At 37.7% G+C, this 23,497-nt stretch overlaps 1 protein-coding gene across 3 annotated transcripts in view; it reads right to left on the reverse strand.

The window, feature by feature from the left end:
• Positions 1–23,497, reverse strand: part of aldh3b1 (aldehyde dehydrogenase 3 family, member B1) — a 30,883-nt gene that overhangs the window by 2,790 nt on the left and 4,596 nt on the right. For all 3 annotated transcript variants that reach the window (XM_062037163.1, XM_062037164.1, XM_062037165.1), the window contains exons 4-7: positions 20,485–20,605; positions 12,570–12,655; positions 8,396–8,477; positions 3,200–3,592 (exon numbers count right to left, since the gene is read on the reverse strand). In XM_062037163.1, coding sequence (XP_061893147.1) covers positions 3,200–3,592; positions 8,396–8,477; positions 12,570–12,655; positions 20,485–20,605 — 682 coding nt within the window. The remainder of the gene's footprint in view (positions 1–3,199; positions 3,593–8,395; positions 8,478–12,569; positions 12,656–20,484; positions 20,606–23,497) is intronic.

Here is a 23,497-nt window from a genome sequence, read left to right on the forward strand (position 1 = left end):
GGGCTCCTAAGGGGGTCTAGTCTGGAGTGGGAAAAAACCTCCAAGCCATGCACACATAAACATGTTACATTTAATCACGACAACTCGCAACAGATGGGGGGGAGTTGGGGCCCTGTAGGTCGACTGCTGCTATGAATCGCTGCCAGCCGTCCATCACCCCGAAGGGGAATCAAGCGGTGGTGAAGGAGTGGGGTATGCTGATTAAAAAGTTGGGAATTGGGGCAGCAGCAGTCCTGCCCAAAGTTAAATGTTACCACAGCCAGTACTTTGATTGCTACTTCACATCACTGAGAATACAATGACCTGGATGAATGAGAACATCCACAGACATACTTCATATCGACTAACTTCCTGGCTGAATTGTGGGCCATGGTTCTAGCAACAATAACCGTACCCCAAAAAAAAAGGTGTCCCAAAGCCATGTCCGTTGCCTGATGTTAACTGAAAAGAGAAGGGAGGGGTGCATCATTGATGGTTCTTACAGTGGAGAAGTTCTGAGTTTGCTTCTTTCTACATCGGAAACAGCTTTGGAGTGTGGTGAAGTGAAGTCAAATGCATCCGAAGTGCAATGAAAGTGATTAAAGCTTGGTCAATTAAGAAAAACTCAAGTGTCTTACTGTACATGCATTTACTTATTTTTTGTTTTTGTAGATGCTTAATCATTACATTATCATAACATTTTTGACTTGAAAAATATCTGTAAAAGGCATTTCTATTTTACTATACACTGATTAATCAGATGTGTTAATCAAATGCAATTCTGCTCATATGTGCTCTTTTCAGGGGTGAGTGTGAATAGATTGACTGATCAACATGAAAATACTTTTACGTATTTTATAATATATAATAAACCAAATTATCACTGAAATAATTATATAGGCTAAAGTTCGCAAGATTTGTAGTAGACACAAAAATGCATGTCCTCAGAGCCTTGTTGAACCACTTTGGACAATATATATATTTATAAAAAAGCAACTTTTCATCATATGTTAATGCCAAAAATGTTTGTTTGGGTGCAATATATTTGTGTTCAGACAAAGTTGTTGGTGTAAGAGATGGTGTGACTGTCTAAAAACTTTCAAAATAAAGTTTCCTGACCCGGCCGGCGTCGCCGATGAAGGACAGAGTCCGAGGTGTTTGAAAGCACGTATGCCCCCTCATTCGTGTTGATGCTGTTGGCCCTTCATTCCCATAGCCTCCTTGACCCATCCTTTGTTTGTTTTTCATAAAAATGACTTTTGCCTTGTCCTAGTCTTAGTCCTCCGGTCTGTTATAGCCGATTTGTGTTTCCTTCTTCTGCTGTTTGTTTTTGTATTCTATTAGCATTCGTTTTTGTGGGTGCTGAAATTTCGTCAACACAAAACACCACTGCAAGAACTCCCAACAGCTGGCATAGGAACTAAAAAATAACTCCTAAAACAGATGGAACATTAATTTCAAGTGACACCACCTCATTATTCATAAAAGAAAACCCATAGATGAAATGCTACATATTGTCACAGAAAGACTTGAATAATTTAGAACTCTCAAGACACGCACAACCTGAGAGTAAATGACCTTGCCACTTTACTGCATTTTGTCAGCTCATTTTTCTTCACTTGATCTAGAAGATGTAAAGCCTTTTCCAACAGTCTAATAGTTTATGGTAGATTCATTGTAACAGAAGGAGACAATAAAAAATAAAAATCCAGAAAAAAAGTAAAGGTTTGATTTAGGGAAATAGGTCTTTGATCTCCTACCAGGCAGTAAGAATTCTGACACCTACAGACCGGTTAAGTGGTTAAGACGACTAAATACTCATGTTCCTTCAGGAAAGCACTCCTATTTTCAACTCATTCTGTGGATAAAAGACAACAGTTACATAAACAGCCCTTCCATTCAAATCTCTCAAACACCTTGGGTAAGACCAAAGACCTGTCTAAGGACCTCAGAGATAAGCACTGTAGACGTACAGTACGTGTACGAGTCAGGAATGGATTACAAGACTATTGTAGACGCTTGGTGAGGGGAAAAAGGTGACGGATCAGCACAAAATTTACAAGGGAGGGAATGATCTCATCATAGTTGGGACAAAAAAAATCCATCAATAATACCGTTCGCTTGTAATGGATGAAGATCCTGCCCTGAAGAAGACACATGTATAGGCCAGTGTTTCCCACACATTCATTTATTTGTGGCGGCCCGCCACGAAAGAATTACATCCGCCACAAATAAATAAATAAAAAATTGTTTTTTGTTTTTATTTATTTTTATTTTTTTTATTCCTGTTCAGATTTACTTTACAAAAGAGAAGTGTAGGATACTTCTCTTGTTGCCTTGTATTTGACCACTACTGTTTTCTGTTTATTTGTTACTGACTGTGGCAGGACACCTCTGCCTCTGTTTCACTTTATGTTGCTGGTAAATAATATGGTTGTAGTAGTAGGCTAAAGTTAAATTATTTAGTACGCACTAATTAAAGGGGCAGAGCTTTAAGAGACATTTTAGCTTTTATATTTTATAAGATATATTATTTGTAAGAACCACAATTAATAAATATATTTCAGTGAATAACTTATTGTTCAAATCTGTATATAAATATGTACATAAATTGTTGTAATTATATTGTAAAATGGATGGATGGATGGATGGATGGACGTTTAAAACAAAACTGTTCTTATTAATTAGCAAGTATACATTTTTTGAGCCTTTTTAGAGAAAATCATATCATTGTAGTAAATTATGCAAATTACTCGATGGTGTCATGGTGACCACGCCCATAGCCACGCCCCCACCGCCACAGGTATCTTGGCAGTTTATGGGAAACACTGTATAGGCCCATATAAAGTTTGGCAATTAAAACCTGAATGATTCAGGGAAGGCTCGAAAATATGTGATGCAAAATTGAGCTCAACTCGACTCAATGTATTTGGAGGAAGGAATTCCTGAAAGAGCCCAACAACATCATCCCTACTGTCAACATGGAGGTGGTTTCTCTGACCAAAATCCCTCCTGAGATGGGTGCAACGTTTGGGACAACTACAAGCAATGTCTGACCTATGTGCTTGCTAACAACGGTTTCGGCATCCAGCACGTAGTCATGTTTGGAGATCAAATACCTATTTCCCTCTACAAACTTTTATTTATTACAATACATCTACCATAAAAATAATGCACTGTTTATATCTTTGTAAATGGAAGTAAATAAGTTATTATTCACCAATATATTTGTCCTCCTGGTCGCTTTCTCCTCCCACGACGACCTTGGCGCTGGATTTCTTCAGTAGTTCTGTCAGACGAGTCCAGTGTCGCTGTGACACAATGCGAGAAAAGTCGGGAGATGTTTGTGGCGTGTTTCCATAAAAATCCTTCAGTGCTTCACGCAGAGCTGGGAGAAGGGCATCACATGTCGCCTGAGAGCACAGTACATAGTCTGGTGCAACACAGCTCTGTCCCGCATTGAAAAACTTGGCCCATGCTAAGCGACGGGCAGCCGCCGCAATGCCGACTTGTCCAAAAATTAAGCATGGGCACTTGCCACCAAGCTCTAATGTAACTGGGGTCAGGTGGACTGAGGCTTGCTGTAGGATACTGCGGGCCACAGCCTGAGAACCTGAAACAAGAGAAGAGTCATTACCATTGTGAACTTAAAAAACAAACATGTTTTAGGGTTTCTACAGGTATTAGCAAATCTAATTTAGTGCTTTCTAATGCCATTTTTAATGGTGCTAAAAACATGTAATGCCCATGTCTGACCGCATATGGTTATTATATATTGTCAATTGCTTACAATTGTCTGTATACACACACAATTGTAAGCATTTGACAATTGTAACTTTTATTATCTAGTGCAGTGGTTCTCAACCTTTTTTCAGTGATGTACCCCCTGTGAAATTTTATTTAATTCAAGTACCCCCTAATCAGAGCAAAGTATTTTTGGTTGAAAAAAAAAGATAAAAGAAGTAAAATACAGCACTATGTCATCAGTTTCTGATTTATTAAATTGTATAACAGTGCAAAATATTGCTCATTTGTGGTGGTCTTTCTTGAACTATTTGGAAAAAAATAAATAAAAATAACTAAAAACTTGTTGAAAAATAAACAAGTGATTCAATTATAAATAAAGATTTCTACACATAGAAGTAATCATCAACTTAAAGTGCCCTCTTTGGGGATTGTAATAGAGATCCATCTGGATTCATGAACTGAATTCTAAACATTTCTTCACAAAAAAAGAAATCTTTAACATCAATATTTATGGAACATGTCCACAAAAAAATCTAGCTGTCAACGCTGAATATTGCATTGTTGCATTTCTTTTCACAGTTCTTTTTGACAGGCATTTAAAAAAAATCTCACATACCCCTTGGCATACCTTCAAGTACCCCCAGGGGTACGCGTACCCCCATTTGAGAACCACTAGTTCTTAACCTTGTTGGAGGTACCGAACCCCACCAGTTTCATATGCGCATTCACCGAACCCGAACCGTAATCACAAAATGATGTTATTATATTAAAGAAATACTAATAAAGGTATATTTTACAAACAGAAAGTTACAGGAATGTACACATGATCCCATGTTTACATCTCATTGTGCAACATGTGAATGTTTTAGTGGGAACTAAATGCGATATCTGAAAGGGGTACACATTATTTCCAAAACAGGACCGCCCACCCAGACATATATTATTAGCACACAGCTCATGAAAAACAATATGTTATAGTCATTGTAAGTGGGCCAAAACACTTATATTACAAAATAATATCAAATGACTGCTGTCATAAAACACTGAACTTGTTATTTAGTCAGGTTTGGGACAGGTGCGCTCACATGTGCTCCACTGAATACTCAAGAGTTTTTGCGTTTGCTCACACATATGGAAAATTAGAGGGTACATTGTTTGGGGGGGTATCCATAATACACCGACAGGGAGAAGTTTTTATTTACACGATGAGTTGGGTATGTCTTGACCTCCGCAGCGGAGGCTCTGCCGAATCCCTAAGGCCGACTCACCGAACCCCTGGGGTTCGATCGAACCCAGGTTAAGAACCACTGATCTAGTGAATTATGAATTTGGAATGAGGCTCGCAAGACAGTTTAATCTGATAATTTATTTGTATTTATTTTTCGGTAGTAGCATCCGGTGTTCTGACTTTGTGATGGCCATAGACAATATCCAATTAAAAGCTTCCGCCTGTCAATCATCACACTGTTGTACCTTCAATCAAAATGATTAAGGGGGAAGTGCACTTAAGCCTTTTAACTAAACATCCAATTCTGAATTAGATTACAGATTTGTAGTCTGTTGTGAGAATTGCCTTGTTTGACCATCCTAGACCACTGTAGGTAACGTGAGCTGCCTGCGTCATGAGAGTTGCTAATGTTAGCGCATGTGTGTTCAACTGGAGACTGAAATAAAGGCGTTGTGAATGAAACAAGCTAAGCTTCCTTATGAACATGATATGGTGTCAGAGTTAAGGACTACACGCCTACAGTGACCAAAGAATGACAAATTATCTTTATTCGTCACATGTACAGTGAAATTTGTCCCTGCATTTAACCCATCCTCTTGATAGCGCTCATGGCTTGCCTACGTAGGTTCACCACCCGGGGCCTGTCGCCGTCCACGGCTGACCTGGACGCCCCGGATGACATCACCCTTGCCCAGGACTGCCTTGCCTTCAGATGGCTGGCCGCGATAGTCACTTAGTGGCCAAGCGAGGCTTCATTCATTCTTGAAGAGCAGTGGGCAATCATCGTGCAACGCCAAAACCATTTCCGGCTCGTAGGTCAGCATCTTGGTCAGTAAAGACTCCCTATGTGGGCGACCCACAAGGCAATGTGGGCGAAGTGTCCTGCCCAAGACGAAACAGTAGCGACTGTAAGGGAGGATGCGGGATTTGACCCCGGAAGACGTTGGTTACAGGACAACCCGCTCTGCCTCCCGAACCATGCTGTCCCCAGTATCTTGGGACACTTTTTTCCCCCCAAATATTCAGGAACTTTCAGTAAAGTCAGTGTTCTGTGTTTGCAGAAGAAATGTGCTTGATTGGGCTGTAGTAACTTACTAAACAAGTACTTGTATTCTACAATAATTATGAATAGTAGTCGTGCTTTGGTAATATCAACTTGGTAGCTGCTTTTGTGATGGTCATTGGCTCTTGTTCGGGGAGACCTTCTCAGATCCAGGGCCATTGAGTATTGATATTTTGTAATGTCTCCCTTTAATATGATATTCAATTACTGTTCACTTTTAGCCCAGCTGTGGTTGGGTTCTTGTGGTATTGCCCTGCCAGAGAGGTCACTTTGAATGGTTCTGCTTCAGGCATGGACAGACTTTTCCACACCTTTCTGGAGTATTGAGTCGGGCATAGACAAACTTTTAACATCTTTCTGGAGTTCTGGGGCCGTACTTATCAAGCTTCTTAGAATTACTCCTAAGAAGTCTGCTAAGAGTTGACTTAAGAGTAAATTCTTCGCTGAAAGCTGCACTTAAAAGTTAGTTATCAAGCGTCTTACTCACACTTTCAGCGAAGTGTAGGACTGAATCTTAAGTGTCACACTCAGAGCTGAATTACGACATTACTATGTGCCGTAAACGGAATTTTATGTGACGTCATTTCTGTGTCCATAGAAATGACCAATCACGGAAGGGAATCCGTTGTCTAAGAATAAAGAAATATCTTGGAAATATTTAAGTGGACAATGGGAGTGTATATTTTGACAATAAACTACAAAATAATACAAAACAAACTAGTCCCCGCCGGCACTCACGCTACCGCTCCCTCTCTTCTCTCGCCCACACACTCACTGACGTCACTCACCTCACGGCCACACACATACGCTACTGTCATAACATTTTCTTTCCAATTCATTAATTAGGCAACTCATTTGAAACTGGTGTGGGTGGCTCTATATATACTAGCCCACTGCAGACACACGCAGAAATCAACAAGGAATCGAAAAGTATTAAATCTGTGACAAAAATAATATCCGCTCTGTCTAAACGATACCGTTTGATCAGCTGCTTGTCATCAAAAAAACCAAAACATAGTTCCGTTCCCTGAACGTTCGCGCACGTCTCTCTCGCCTCAGTGCCATCCCCTGCTGGCAACTCCTAACCACTTAAGACACCTCTGAAGGTCTCTTAAATATCGTGGAGAGTAGGAGTGATTCTTAGACTTAAGAACGTTGATAAAAAGCTTTTATTCTTAAGTTTGAGAGTAGGACTAAATTTCGCAAATTCTCAGGACTTAAGTGTAAAATGGCACTCTAAGAAGCTTGATAAGTACGGCCCCTGATAGCTGGTTAACTTTCTCGTGTGTTGCTTTGATCTTGTCCAATACACACCTTTTCCACGTGGGACATGTTATCGTGTTTGCAGGATCACTGCTGCGGCAGTGAACATTAGTGGTGTAGTCTCAGTGATTTGTCCCTGATGCTGCCTAGCCTTTACCTAACTAATTATTCAGGTGCTACAGGGTGATAGTTTTGATGGGCGTCCATTTCTAGGCAGAGTTGCGGTCATGTTTAAGGCTCTCCATTTGTTAACTGCGTGTCTTAAAGGGAATGGATAGAGCTGGAATCTTTAGGAGATGGTTTAGTAGCCCTTTTGAGACTGATGGGATATCACTACCCTCTTCTTCATGTCCTTAGATATTTACCTTGCTCTTGGTATTGTTGATTTGTATTTGACCACAGTGGTTTGGTTTGTTTCCTCTCTCTTTTAATTAATACAGGCTTTTTAAAATTAGTCTGCTTAATGGGGCTGCTTGCAACTTGCTCAAAATACATTTTTTTCAAAACTACTAGCTTATGTTATCAAATGTCTTCAAGAGAACATATTTAATCAACAAATGTCTACATTGGTTCCAATTAGAAGTTAAACATTGCAAAATTTCTGTTGCATTGATCGGCTTTCATTTTTTTGTGTCGTACTCGCATTTGCTCACCCACAGGAGAAATCTTAATTTACGAAAGGATTAAAAAAAGGAAATAATGGCCGACGTGCAGATTTTAAACAGGTGAATGAAACAATAAGTCATTCCAAACACAACTCTCACGTTTGCCATGGGGTTTTTCTTCTCCGTGCATGTGTGTATCCTAAAGGTTTGTAGTAGGAAGAGGTTGGGCAAGAATGATCGAATGTGAGTGCCTTATAAGCATCTACCTAACCGTGACTTAAAGCAGCTTTGAATTATGAATTTAGCAGCCAACTGTGTTTCAACTCAGTCTGTTACCTGCTGGACTTAACCAATGCAGCTGGGGTTTAACTTGCTTTTGCACATATACTAATTCCACGTTTTATGCCAGCTTGGGGACACTTGAACAAGTACCACAAAACAAGTACATGCAATTGATACACATATAGCTGACTTTTTATACATGAATTGTATTCAACCACATTATTTTACCGGTATAGAAGATATGGTCAAAGCGATTCTGCAGAAGAGCCTTTGTCTCTTCTGGTCCACCACGAACCACCGCATAACAGTCCTGTGAAATTAAAAATTGTTGAATTTATTGTCAACAAATGTTTAAGACACAACACATTTAATCCCACCAGTGCCAAAACATTTGAGGCAAATTCTAAGATTACGAATTTTATTATGATTTTTTTTTAAATTTAACCTTTATTTCACTAGGAAATAAATCACATTGAGATTAAAAACCTCTTTTTCAAGGGAGTCCTGGCCATGAGGCAGCAAAGTTACACATACAATTACATTCACATTACACATTAAAATGACAGGATGGACATCAAGTAAAACAGTTACAAATTCCCTCAGTATAGATTTAAAAGCATTTAAGCATTAAAATTCAGTCAGCTTCCAGTCTCTTTGTAACATGTTCCAAGCACAAGGAGCTGCATAGACAAAAGCTTTTTTCCACAGCTCAGTGTGAGCAAAAGGAACAGAGATCAACAGTCTGAATACAATGATGCTTAGTTTTGATTAACACTTCGAGAAGCAATATTTGCCAGCATGTTTATTACTTTGGTTGCAGTTTTTAGCCGCCACACCTTACAAATTAGGTTGTTTTTTTTACATTAAAAAAAAATCTAAGTAATATAATGTATTTTAGCCTCCAGAAAAATTCACACAAAGTCTCATCATCTTTTTAAATTTTATTGCTAATCTTAAACTAACAACCGGCCCAATTGCAACACGTATTCCCTCCTGTGCACACATGTCCGCCTCCGTGCTTCTCCTATCACACCAACACTTCCTCGTTCTCTGCCAATCCCCTTACAGGAATGGTGTGTTAACGATTATCGGAAAATAGACATCAATAACACATGAACATAAACACAGTTACAGTATGAATGTATATATATATTAGGGGTGTAACGGTACGTGTATTTGTATTGAACCGTTTCGGTACGGGGGTTCCGGTTTGGTTCGGAGGTGTACCGAACGAGTTTCCACACGGACATATTAAGTAGCGTAATGCACGTTGTGTAAACAATGCACACCGAGGCACAACACACGGCATGATAACGGGCTACAATAGACTGACCATACGTCCTCTTTTCACCGGACATGTCCTCTTTTGCGGAGCTGTCCAGGCAGAGTTTCTTAAATGCCTCAAATGTCCAGCATTTTGAGTTAGGGTTGCATGTATTTTCAATGTACGTTCAGGGTTAAGAAGGGGTTAAAAACAAAACAAATTGTGCACGCAGCAGCATTGGTGAGGGAGGGGCAGAGACAGAGCGAGAGAGTTATGATAAACGCGCATGCGTCGCCAGGCTCTGCTTTTTATCCATAGATTTATCACATTTAATTTTTTATTATCTATAGCAGGGGTGTCAAAAGTGTGCCCCGGAGGCCATTTGCGGCCCACAGCTATTGTTTTAAAGGCCCACGGCACATTCTAAAAATACTATTAAAATAAACAAAAATATAACAAAAGTGAAATAAAAAAGCTTAAAAGGTGAAATGTAATTTAGAAAAAGTTGCAATGTTGACTAATAAAACAAAGCTGTTTTTTTTCTTCTTTCAAACTGTCATTGCTCAAAACATAATATTGAATCAAAATCAATGTTATTATGAATTATTGACCTATCCAAGGTTCCGATTACTTCACATCAAATATTACACTAAGAAAAATATTTTTGGTGGAAGATTTTGCAAATTTGGTAAATAAATAACCCAAAAATTTATATTTTGTTGTTTTCTTACTGTACCAAAAATGAACCGAACCGTGACCTCTAAACCGAGGTACGTACCGAACCGAAATTTTTGTGTACCGTTACACCCCTAATATATATAGCCTATATTTGGAAATTTGGCCGCCGAAAAAAAGACTTTGACCACTGGAACAACACTGCCAAAACTGCATGTTGAGATGACATAATCAATATGCACAGGATTGTCTGCAGCGGAGGCAACATGTCTGTGACGATGACTTTAATATTCCCTTAGATATTCTCGCGGACAGCCATCTACAAAATGTGCAATTATCAAAAGGAAGGCGGCGCTATTTTAAAGAGAAAGGCTTGCAGCAGTAGCAAGCGTACTGTCATTTATTGCTTTGGGACAGTAGGGAGCTCACTGTTTGTAGCAGACATCGAGCGACAGAAGGGAATAGTCTCTAAACACAGTACAGTTCCAGTAACACAAGAAAAATATACTAGTTTTGTTGCTCGTCCTTTTTATTAAAGAAAAGTCACTAAAAGTCTCTAGACACTCGACACACACACAAAAAGCAGCAACATTTGAAAAATGGAGCAAAACAATATAATATCAACAATATACACTACCGTTCAAAAGTTTGGGGTCACATTGAAATGTCCTTATTTTTGAAGGAAAAGCACTGTACTTTTCAATGAAGATAACTTTAAACTAGTCTTAACTTTAAAGAAATACACTCTATACATTGCTAATGTGGTAAATGACTATTCGAGCTGCAAATGTCTGGTTTTTGGTGCAATATCTACATAGGTGTATAGAGGCCCATTTCCAGCAACTATCACTCCAGTGTTCTAATGGTACAACGTGTTTGCTCATTGGCTCAGAAGGCTAATTGATGATTAGAAAACCCTTGTGCAATCATGTTCACACATCTGAAGACAGTTTAGCTCGTTACAGAAGCTACAAAACTGACCTTCCTTTGAGCAGATTGAGTTTCTGGAGCATCACATTTGTGGGGTCAATTAAACGCTCAAAATGGCCAGAAAAAGAGAACTTTCATCTGAAACTCGACAGTCTATTCTTGTTCTTAGAAATGAAGGCTATTCCACAAAATTGTTGGGGTGACCCCAAACTTTTGAACGGTAGTGTATGTTCATTGCATTTAATAACAGATTTGTTCAAAAAATTGCATTTTTTTAGCCTTTTCAAAGAAAATAAATGCATCATGGCAGTTTACGCAAATTATACCATGACATCATAATGACGACGCCCCTAGCCACGCACCCACCACCACAAGTAGCTTGGCAATCTGGGGGAAACCCTTAAAGTATTAAACTGAGAGGTATTTTGGCATCCAAATATGGTGAGTGATTCATTAATTAGTTAATTAATGTATTTTCAGCACTGAAAGTTAGCGCAAATGCTCATAACACAAGGTATATGAAACCGAGTTACTACCAGTTGCTGTGTGTGGTTATCGGCAGAAACATTTTACTGGGAAATTTGGTTGTCTTTTTACACAGAAAATGTTTAGAATTATTCTTTAATAACAATAACAAGCTGTTTATTATTTTGGGGTAATTACTCTTTGGGTAGTTGTTACAACTTCAGTGTTTCCCATAAACTGCCAAGATACCTGTGGTGGTGGGGGCGTGGCTATGGGCGTGGTCACCATGACATCATTGAGTCATTTGCATAATTTACTACAGTGATATGATTTTCTCTAAAAAGGCTCAAAAAATGTATACTCACTAATTAATAATAACAGTTTTGTTTTAAACGTCCATCTATCCATCCATTTTACAATATAGTTACAACACTTTATGTACATATTTATATACAGATTTGAACAATAAGTTATTCACTGAAATATATTTATTAATTGTGGTTCTTACAAAAAATATATCTTATAAAAATATAAAAGCTAAAATGTCTCTTAAAGCTTTGCCCCTTTAATAGTGCATACTAAATCATTTAACTTTAGCCTACGACTACAACCATATTATTTACCAGCAACATAAAGTGAAACAGAGGCAGAGGTGTCCTGCCACAGTCAGTAACAAATAAACAGAAAACAGTAGTGGTGGTAGATAGACACAAAGCTTCATCAAACATCTGATCCACTGAACAAAGAGCTCCAAAAATCTTGATCCTACACTTCTCTTTTGTAAAGTAAATCTGAACAGCCGATATGGGCATCTACATCAACTATATGATTTGCCTGAGAAGCTTGACAGGACAAAAACAAAAACCAAAAAAAACAACAACAAAAAAAATCTATTTGTGGCGGCCTTAATTCTTTCGTGGCGGGCCGCCACAAATAAATGACTGTGTGGGAAACACTGAACTTGAGAGGATCATAGGAAACCCTTCAGGTCAAGTACACCCCCATGTACTGGTCTAACAACACAACACCACTGTCAAGTCATCCCTGCACCTTCAAAAATGTCCTTACCTGTGACAGGTATTTAGGAATAAGGTCTGCGATCAGCTCGTCCGTGGCAGCGCTGACCTCAGAGGGTTTGATGATCACACAGTTTCCTGATTGGATTCGTACAGTAAAGACAAAAGACCGTTGAATAAAAAAAACATTTACAGCAACAGTTATTTTTCATTTAAAAAAATGCAGGTAATATCAGAATCAGAATCAGAAATACTTTATATGGTGTGTTTATTAGAAATGAGGTCCTTGTGTTACGTATCCAGTAGAAGATGCTTGGACTCATTTTAATGCCATGCTCCACAGTCACTTTTTAAAAAGTCTTTATTTACCCAGGGACAGGAACAAGAACAAGGGAGTCCTGCCACAACACATTCCTACACCTGTGTGGTGGCACTGGGAATAAGGATGGTGAAGTGTCTTGCTCAAGGACATGACAACTGTCACTAGGATGGCAGAAGCTGGGTTCTTACCAGAAACCCTCAGGTTGGCAAAAAGGACCCTCGCTTGACGTACTTTTATTTTTTTAACCCTTCATGAAGATTGTGAAGCGGTAGAAAATGGATGGATGAAGATTGTGATTAATTCTTCATCTCAGCGGGATTTCGTGAGGTCGGCCTCCCTGCGAGAGCGGACATTGTACAGTAAGAGTCTGGTTTACTAAATGTTTGCGTGTACTTAAACACGTGCAAGCTTGATGGGATACGCAAAGCAACATCATTTTATAATTGTATAGCTGCTGGATGACTTACAGGGCTGACTAAAACAAATTCAATTGATGCGTTTTGGTTAGGGATGTCCGATAATGGCTTTTTGCCGATATCCGATATGCCGATATTGTCCAACTCTTTAATTACCGATACCGATATCAACCGATACCGATATCAACCGATATATACAGTCGTGGAATTAACACATTATTATGCCTTATTTGGACAACCAGGTATGGTGAAGATAAGGTACTTTTAAAAAAAATGAATCAAATAAAATAAGATAAATAAATTAAAAACATTTTCTTGAATAAAAAAGAAAGTAAAACAATATAAAAACAGTTACATAGAAACTAGTAATTAATGAAAATTTGTAAAATTAACTGTTAAAGGTTAGTTTTATTAGTGGACCAGCAGCACGCACAATCATGTGTGCTTACGGACTGTATCCCTTGCAGACTGTATTGATATATATTGATATATAATGTAGGAAGCAGAATATTAATAACAGAAAGAAACAACCCTTTTGTGTGAATGAGTGTGAATGAGTGTAAATGGGGGAGGGAGGTTTTTTGGGTTGGTGCACTAATTGTAAGTGTATCTTGTGTTTTTTATGTGGATTTAATAAAAAAAAAACAAAAAAAACCCCACAAAAAAACCCCGATACTGATAATAAAAAAACCGATACCGATAATTTCCGATATTACATTTTAACGCATTTATCGGCCGATAATATCGGCAGACCGATATTATCGGACATCTCTAGTTTTGGTGTCATAAAATGTATTTTATTGATGTTTGTTTTTTCACATAGACTAAATATTACAAACATATATACTATATCAGGGGTCACCAACGCGGTGCCCGCGGGCACCAGGTAGCCCGTAAGGACCAGATGAGTAGCCCGCTGGCCTGTTCTAAAAATAGCTCAAATAGCAGCACTTACCAGTGAGCTGCCTCTATTTTTCAAATTGTATTTATTTACTAGCAAGCTGGTCTCGCTTTGCTTGACATTTTTAATTCTAAGGGAGACAAAACTAAAAAAAAAATTTTAAATCCAAGAAAATATTTTAAAGACTTGGTCTTCACTAACTGACAAAGAAACAGATAACAGATTTGGTGTCCAGTTCAAAGTGTGACATGATTTATTTAAAAATTTAAGAGTTGACTTTTGTATTTTACATGAGTTATTATTTGTACAAACATGGTGCAAAATAATTCATGATTTATTAAAAAATGTTAGTGGCTAGCTAGTTAAAATGGGATATTGTGATTTCACAAGACTGTCTTAGAAGTGATCATTTGAAAATGTTCAATTTGAAAAATGTGCACTTAGAGAAAATATAAAAATAAAATGTTGCATATTGATATTTATCTGTTTCTATATATATTTATTGTGAGAAATCAGTAAGATGATCAGTGTTTCCACAAAGATAAATATCATTAATTATTAATAATAACAGAGTTAAAGGTAAATTGAGCAAATTGGCTATTTCTGGCAATTTATTTAAGTGTGTATCAAACTAGTAGCCCTTCGCATTAATCACTACCCAAGAAGTAGCTCTTGGTTTCAAAAAGGTTGGTGACCCCTGTACTATATGATAGAAATGTATTGAAGCATGCATTGTTTGCATCTTAAGCACAGTAGTGCAGCCTCCCTCCAATGCACCTTCAGCGGTAAAAAAATAAGAAAAAGGAAAATATGCACGACTTACTTCTAAAATGGCCATAAAAAGTGGTACATATCTCCTGCTCCTTTAAAAACATAGCAAAACGGCTCAGGTTGGAGCATGATAACATGGATGTGCAGTAAATGAGAGTGTATTTGTGGTGATGCCCTGTATTGTACATACAGAATCTTCAATTACCGTATTTTTCGGATTATAAATCGCACCGGCCGAAAATGCATAATAAAGAAGGAAAAAAAACATATATAAGTCGCAATAGAGTATAAGTCTCATTTTTTGGGGAAATTTATTTGATACAATCCAACACCAAGAATAGACATTTGAAAGGCAATCTAAAATAAATAAAAAATAGTGAACAACAGGCTGAATAAGTGTACGTTATATGAGGCATAAATAACCAACTGAGAACGTGCCTGGTATGTTAACGTAACATATTATGGTAAGAGTCATTCAAATAACTATAACATAAAGAACATGCTATACGTTTACCAAACAATCTGTCACTCCTAATCGCTAAATCCCATGAAACCTTCTTCCTCGGTGTCGCTTCTAAATAATATTATTTGATATTTTACGGTAATGTGTTAATTTCACACATAAATCGCACCCCCGGCCAAACTATGAAAAAAACTGCGATTTATAATCCGAAAAATACGGTAAAAAAGGCGGCAATTTGCAAAAAATGAAGTTTACCAGTTGAAACGTTAAGTATCTTGTCTTTGCATTGTATTCAATTGAATATAGGTTGAGAAGGATTTGCAAATCATTGTATTCTGTTTTTATTTACCATTTACACAACGTGCCAACTTCCCCGGTTTTGTAATTGTTGTACTTGAAGGGAACTATGGTTCCCACATGCACGTCACGGAACATGTAACCGGTTTGCTCATTATCTCTCAGAATGACTGGTGTGAGATTTATATTATTTTAACAAAATATATATTTACTCGCAAACTTTGTAACGTCTTTTGGTGATATATATCAGAATTGTTTTTGATAATTGATTCGATATGAAGTCAAGTTGTTTTTCCATTACACTGATCAGTGTTTCCCATAAACTGCCAAGATACCTGTGGCGGTGGGGGCGTGGCTATGGGCGTGGTCACCATGACATCATCGAGAAATTTGCATAATTTACTACAATGATATGATTTTCTCTAAAAAGGCTCAAAAAATATTAATAATAACTAATTAATTAATAACAGTTTTGTTTTAAATGTCCATCCATCCATCCATTTTACAATATAATTACAACACTTTATGTACATATTTATATACAGATTTGAACAATAAGTTATTCACTGAAATATATTTATTAATTATGGTTCCTACAAAAAATATATCTTATAAAAATATAAAAGCTAAAATGTCTCTTAAAGCTCTGCCCCTTTAATTAGTGCATACTAAATAATTTAACTTTAGCCTACTAATACAACCATATTATTTACCAGCAACATAAAGTGAAACAGAGGCAGAGGTGTCCTGCCACAGTCAGTAACAAATAAACAGAAAACAGTAGTGGTGCTACATAGACACAAAGCTTCATCAAACATCTGATCCACTGAACAAAGAGCTCCAAAAATCTTGATCCTACACTTCTCTTTTGTAAAGTAAATCTGAACAGCCGATATGGGCATCTACATCAACTATATGATTTGCCTGAGAAGCTTGACAGGACACAACAAAAAAAAATACAAAAAAAATTAAAGAAAATTAAAAAAAAAAAGAAATTAAATTTTTTTTATTTTTTTTTGTGGCGGCCTTAATTCTTTCGTGGCAACAAACAACAAATATTAATCCATAAAAGTATTGAAAAGCTGCAGAAGCTGTGTTTCAATTTGTTGTGTCTAGCCCTGACACAACAAAGTGGATGGTCGAACATTGGCTTTTGGTTGATAGACAAACACACGGTTTGTTATGTCATCACCCGGAAATTACTTCTCTTGTCCGTCCTTCAAAGACTTCAGAGATATTGTTGCCAGACGGCACGAGAGAAACACGCAGCCAGCTCTTGGAAGACAAGTAGCCTATAACTAGGGGACAATATGCGGACTTGGCAGAACTCCACACATAGAATCAGCAAAGGTAAAAGCTACAAAACAGCGGTTCTCAAACTATTTTCACCAAGTACCACCGCAGAAAAACGTTGCTCTCCAGGTACCACCATAATGACCAACATTAAAATACAGGAGCATAGTAAGTATTTATCAAAAACAAGGCAGAGGTTTTTACTTCAGTATATTTAATATTTTTGGCCACTGTAACATTACACACAGTTTGAATAGTAACACTTTGATATACGCCACACACATACATACCCCCCCCAATCCAACACCCTTGACACAAATCCCATAGAGGTGATGAAAGGATGGTCAGCGCCTGAGAGCTGCGGCCCACCACCATGACCCCGCACTCCCTTCCCTCTGTTGCTAGATATCTCGAGATGTATATTGTAATATGTATATGTGCTTTGGAGGTTTTTTCCCACTCCAGACTGGGCCCCCTTAGGAACCCATTTTAGATTGTATTTTTTTACTCATCCTTCCCCAGCGTTTTACCTTTTTCCCCCATATTTTACGGGGCGCCTTGTGGCGACCCATCAGCGTTCCTGTTCTGTAACCCTGTACACTGTTTGTTTGTCTAATCTTGAACGGGTTTGTGCTGAAAACAAAGTTTTGTTGTACTTGTGCAATGACAATAAATACCTATCCTATTTTGTTTGAACATAGGAAAATAAAGCAGTACTTTATTCAAGTGATTCTTTGACGCACCACTAGATGGAGCCTGTATACAACTACAGTTGGGAAATCACAACTTCTTTACAGTAACATTTTTCAAAGCAAAAAATAGAACAAGAACAGCACCAGGCTGGCTTATGTTACCATTAGAGGTTTAACGGGACACATTTGTTAGACAATTGTCAATATTTTTCCACAATTACAAAGTTTATATAATAAAAATGATTACTGACTCAACCGGTCTTTTCAACACGCATACAAAAGCAAACCAAGCAACTAACGATTTGCAGTCATGCTGCGGTTATGATAGAAAATCCTTTCAATGACAGCTAACGCTAGCTATCCAAATTGCTAATATTAGCTAACAACAACTAAAGTTAACGCGCGTGGATGTGTTACGTACAGTATGTAATTACGTCATTATGTACGACAAGCTGTGAGGGAGCGTGATATACTGTGTAAAATACATTGGAAAGTTGCCGCCCTCTACACATCTGTGTAGATGTTGCAAACAGCCCCTTTAATACTGTACATATTTACATGAAACTACTGTAGTTGTTGTAGTACATGCAGTCGTAAACAAACAGCGTTTATTATTTAAAAGGTTGTTTTTCTTATTTAAAGGCATTTTAAATGTGATAATTGTGGTGTTTTGGCAGGATTAAGAACAGATTAAATGTATTTAAATGTATTTCAATGGGCGAGGCTGTTTTGAAATGCGAGTGTTCTGAGTTATGAGCTTGGTTGTAGAATGCAATGTGCTCGTAGGTTGAGGCACCACTTCAATAGAAGGTTTTTTTTTTTTTTTTTTAAAACAATTTTTACTTGTAAGATTGGCCCATATATCGGTTATCAACATTTTTTATTCCCTTACAGTGTTTCCCACACATTCATTTATTTGTGGCGGCCCGCCACGAAAGAATTACGTCCGCCACAAATAAAAAAATAAAAAATAAAAAAATAAACTTTTTTTTTTTTTTTTTGTCCTGTCCAGCTTCTCAGGCAAATCATATAGTTGATGTAGATGCCCATATAGGCTGTTCAGATTTACTTGACAAAAGAGAAGTGTAGGATACTTCTCTTGTTGCCTTATTTGTATTTGACCACTACTGTTTTCTGTTCATTTGTTACTGACTGTGGCAGGACACCTCTGCCTCTGTTTCACTTTATGTTGCTGGTAAATAATATGGTTGTAGTAGTAGGCTAAAGTTAAATGATTTAGTATGCACTAATTAAAGGGGCAGAGCTTTAAGAGACATTTTAGCTTTTATATTTTATAAGATATATTTTTTGTAAGAACCACAATTAATAAATATATTTCAGTGAATAACTTATTGTTTAAATCTGTATATAAATATGTACATAAAGTGTTGTAATTATATTGTAAAATGGATGGATGGATGGACGTTTAAAACAAAACCGTTATTATTAATTAGTAAGTATAAATTTTTTGAGCCTTTTTAGAGAAAATCATATCATTGTAGTAAATAATGCAAATTACTTGATGATGTCATGGTGACCACGCCCATAACCACGCCCCCACCGCCACAGGTATCTTGGCAGTTTATGGGAAACACTGCCTTAATTCCCCCCAAAAATCTTTAGCGGTCAGGCCTAGAGATGTCCGATAATGGCTTTTTTGCCGATATCCGATATTGTCCAACTCTTAATTACCGATACCGATATCAACCGATACCGATATATACAGTTGTGGAATTAACACATTATTATGCTTAATTTTGTTGTGAAGCCCTGCTGGATGCATTAAACAAAACAAGGTTTTCCAAAATAAATCAACTCAAGTTATGGAAAAAAATGCCAACATGGCACTGCCATATTTATTATTGAAGTCACAAAGTGCATTATTTTTTTTAACATGCCTCAAAACAGCAGCTTGGAATTTGGGACATGCTCTCCCTGAGAGCATGAGGAGGTTGAAGTGGGCGGGGTTGGGGGGGTGGGCGGGGTTGATATATAGCGTCCCGGAAGAGTTAGTGCTGCAAGGGGTTCTGGGTATTTGTTCTGTTGTGTTTATGTTGTGTTACGGTGCGGATGTTCTCCCGAAATGTGTTTGTCATTCTTGTTTGGTGTGGGTTCACAGTGTGGCGCATATTTGTAACAGTGTTAAAGTTGTTTGTACGGTCACCCTCAGTGTGACCTGTATGGCTGTTGAACAAGTATGCCTTGCATTCACTTGTGTGTGTGAAAAGCCGTAGATATTATGTGACTGGGCCGGCACGCAAAGGCAGTGCCTTTAAGGTTTATTGGCGCTCTGTACCTCTCCATACGTCTGTGTACACAGTGGCGTTTTAAAAAGTCATAAATGTTACTTTTTGAAACCAATACCGATAATTATGAAACCGATACCGATATTTTCCGATATTACATTTTAAAGCATTTATTGGCATCCCTATTACCCAGCATGCCAGCAATGGGTTGGAGAGCCATGTCGTACTTTATAAACGAGTAGCAACCGACAACTTCCTTGATATGACTAAACTAGCAGAATATATTATATTGATATTAATTTGGACAAACTATTACCAGTACATGTAAACTGCAGAAGTCAAGAAGTAGAAGTGTGAAAATAATGAAGCGAATTTAACTATGTGTGTTACATGTACGTGCATTTAAATCTACTGAGTCAAGTCCCCTGTAATGTTTTGCAAAGTAAATAATCATGATTGAAAGAGGGTGTGCTGTCTTTTATGTGACCACACAAAGTTGTAATAGAGCAAAACAACAAAGATTTTGTCAGGGTTTTTTTTGTACAGCCATTTTATAAACATCATACCTGCTGCAATGGCACCAACCATGGGTAAGATAAGCAGCTGCAGCGGGTAGTTCCATGGTCCAATGATAAGCACAACCCCTAACGGTTCTCTCCGCACAAAACAGTCATCAAATTTTGTGGCCTGAAATTAAACACAGTATACAACATTACAATCACTCTGGCTTGTGGGACTTCTGAAGCAGCTAACAGGTATCAGCAGGTCGTAGCTAACAGGTATCGACGTCATGGGCGAGCTTGGGCAGGCCGTGCTTACCCACAGAGTCAGCCGTGCCCTCCCTGGGCTGGAAGCTGTTTTATTTGATTAAAAACCATCCATCGTCATGTCTTTCATAATGATTGTGAATGATAGACCAAATTCTCCAAAAAGTGCAGTTAAATTTTAAAAAGACAAAAACTGTCAACTGATTTCTAGTTTGGCGCGATAACCGGTTTATGTGTCAACAATCGGTTAACCTAAGGATTCACAGTTGAATTTTATCAATTGAGGGGGCTGAAACCGTTTTTTGAACGCCTTTTTGAAAGGAGCAGCTCCTGAAGATACGGGTCCCTTCGAAGAGCCATAAATCAAAGAGCCCTTTTAAGCCCATTTCCCCCCAAAATAAAACCTACCGAGAGCCGCAAAATCTGTTTGGTCCCTAAAATGATGATAACGCCGCTTATAGTTTCACTACACTAATGAAATAGCATTTATGAAATCAAACACTAGACAAAAAAAAACGACTCATCAAGTTTTTTTGCTCTGATCCGCTTTCTGCAGCAGTTCCAAAACTGCTCTTTTTCGGTCATCTCCAGCTGGGTATTTTTCCACAAATGTTTGTTCTGGAAATGTCTTCTACATTGTAATTTTTGTTTTGTTTGCTATTTTCTCCCCACATCATAAGCACACACCTCAACCAACCTCGTCAACAGTGAAGGCAAATTAATCTGTCCATGAAGCATTAAATGTTTTATTTTCCGTCAAGTGCTAGCTTACTGGACGTTGACCGCTAAAAACAATCCAATTGCTTGGCAACAAAAGATGACACGTTTGAGTGGCACAAGTGTGACATACATTTCGATCGACAATATTTTAAGTTTTATTTTTACATTACAAGATCACAGAACTATCCAAAATAACAACTGTAACATTACAATCAACTAACTAAATAAAATACAATAAATACAAATTAAATAGCCATTATTTATTGAAATTTTGTCTCAAAAGCAAGCCAAAGGGAGCCAGGGCAGAGGCATGAAAGAGCTGCATGTTGCAGACCCCTGACCTATACTTAGACCAGAGCTGGGCAAATATTTTGACTCGGGGGTCCACGTCCGCATGCTGTCCTCAGTCACTGAGGACTGAGCCTCAGTCACGTCCGCTTTTCCTCCATATAAACAGCGTGCCGGCCCAGTCACATAACATCTATGGCTTTTGGAACTCAGTGCACACACAACAACCTATCTGGATTTGATAAGAGATTCGATAAGGAATCGGTTCGGAGGTGTACCGAACAAGTTTCCACACGGACATATTAAGTAGCGTACCGCACGTTGTGTAAACAATGCACACCGAGGCACAACACACGGCATGCTAGCAGCTAACGGGCTACGATAGACTGACCATACGTCCTCTTTTCACCGGACATGTCCTCTTTTGTGGAGCTGTCAGGGCGGAGTTTCTTAAATGCCTCAAATGTCCGGCATTTTGAGTTAGGGGTGCGTGTATTTTCAATGTACGTTCAGGGTTAAGAAGGGGTTGAAAACAAAACAAATTGTGCGCGCAGCAGCATTGGTGAGGGAGGGCAGAGACAGAGCGAGAGAGTTATGATAAACGCGCATGCGTCGCCAGGCTCTGCTTTTTATCCATAGATTTATCACATTTAATTTTTTATTATCTATAGCAGGGGTGTCAAAAGTGTGGCCCGGAGGCCATTTGCGGCCCACAGCTAATGTTTTAAAGGACCACGGCACATTCTAAAAATACTTTTAAAATAAACAAAAACATAACAAAAGTGAAATAAAAAAGCTTAAAGGTGAAATGTAATTTAGAAAAAGTTGCAATGTTGACTAATAAAACAAAGCTGTTTTTTTTTTCTTTCAAACTGTCATTGCTCAAAACATAATATTGAATCAAAATCAATGTTATTATGAATTATTGACCTATCCAAGGTTCCCATTACGTCACATCAAATATGCCACTAAGAAAAATATTTTTGGTGGAAGATTTTGCAAATTTGGTAAATAAATAACCCAACAATTTATATTTTGTTGTTTTCTTACTGTACCGAAAATGAACCGAACCGTGACCTCTAAACCGAGGTACGTACCGTTACACCCCTAGTATATATATATATATATATATATATATATATATATATATATATATATATATATATATATATATATATATATATATATATATATATATATATATATATATATATATAAATACGATTTCAAAACTGGCAGTGTAGTTTTCAAATACAGTAGGAACGTACGTCTCAGGGAAACAGTCCTTGGCGAAGACGTGAAGCAGCGCCGTCTTCCCGCACTGGCTGTCTCCCACCACAACTATCTTGCACTTCATATATATATATATATATATATATTAGGGCTGGGAATCTTTGGGTGTCCCACGATTTGATTCAAAATCTATTTTTTTTCAATTCAACACGATTCTCGATTCAAAAACGATTTTTATTTTATTTATTTTTTTAAATGAAAACAATACACAACAATACCATAATAATGCAATACAATTTCAAAACCAAACCCAATTTTGGAGTTCTGAACTTGTGATTTCTTGCAGTGTTAAGTGGTAATATTTCACATTTGTCCCAATTAACTTTATACCCTGATAAACAGCCATATTCAGTGATGACATTATTGATATAGTGTAGAGAGGAGTTAACATATGACAGGTAGAGAATTATGTCGTCACAATACATCGATAGCTTATTATACTGAGAGCCAATTTTTATAACATGAATATTATTTTCACTTCTTATTTTTGCAGCTAAGGGTTCAATAACCA

Source organism: Entelurus aequoreus, linkage group LG25, assembly GCF_033978785.1.
Source record: "Entelurus aequoreus isolate RoL-2023_Sb linkage group LG25, RoL_Eaeq_v1.1, whole genome shotgun sequence".
NCBI lineage: Eukaryota > Metazoa > Chordata > Actinopteri > Syngnathiformes > Syngnathidae > Entelurus > Entelurus aequoreus.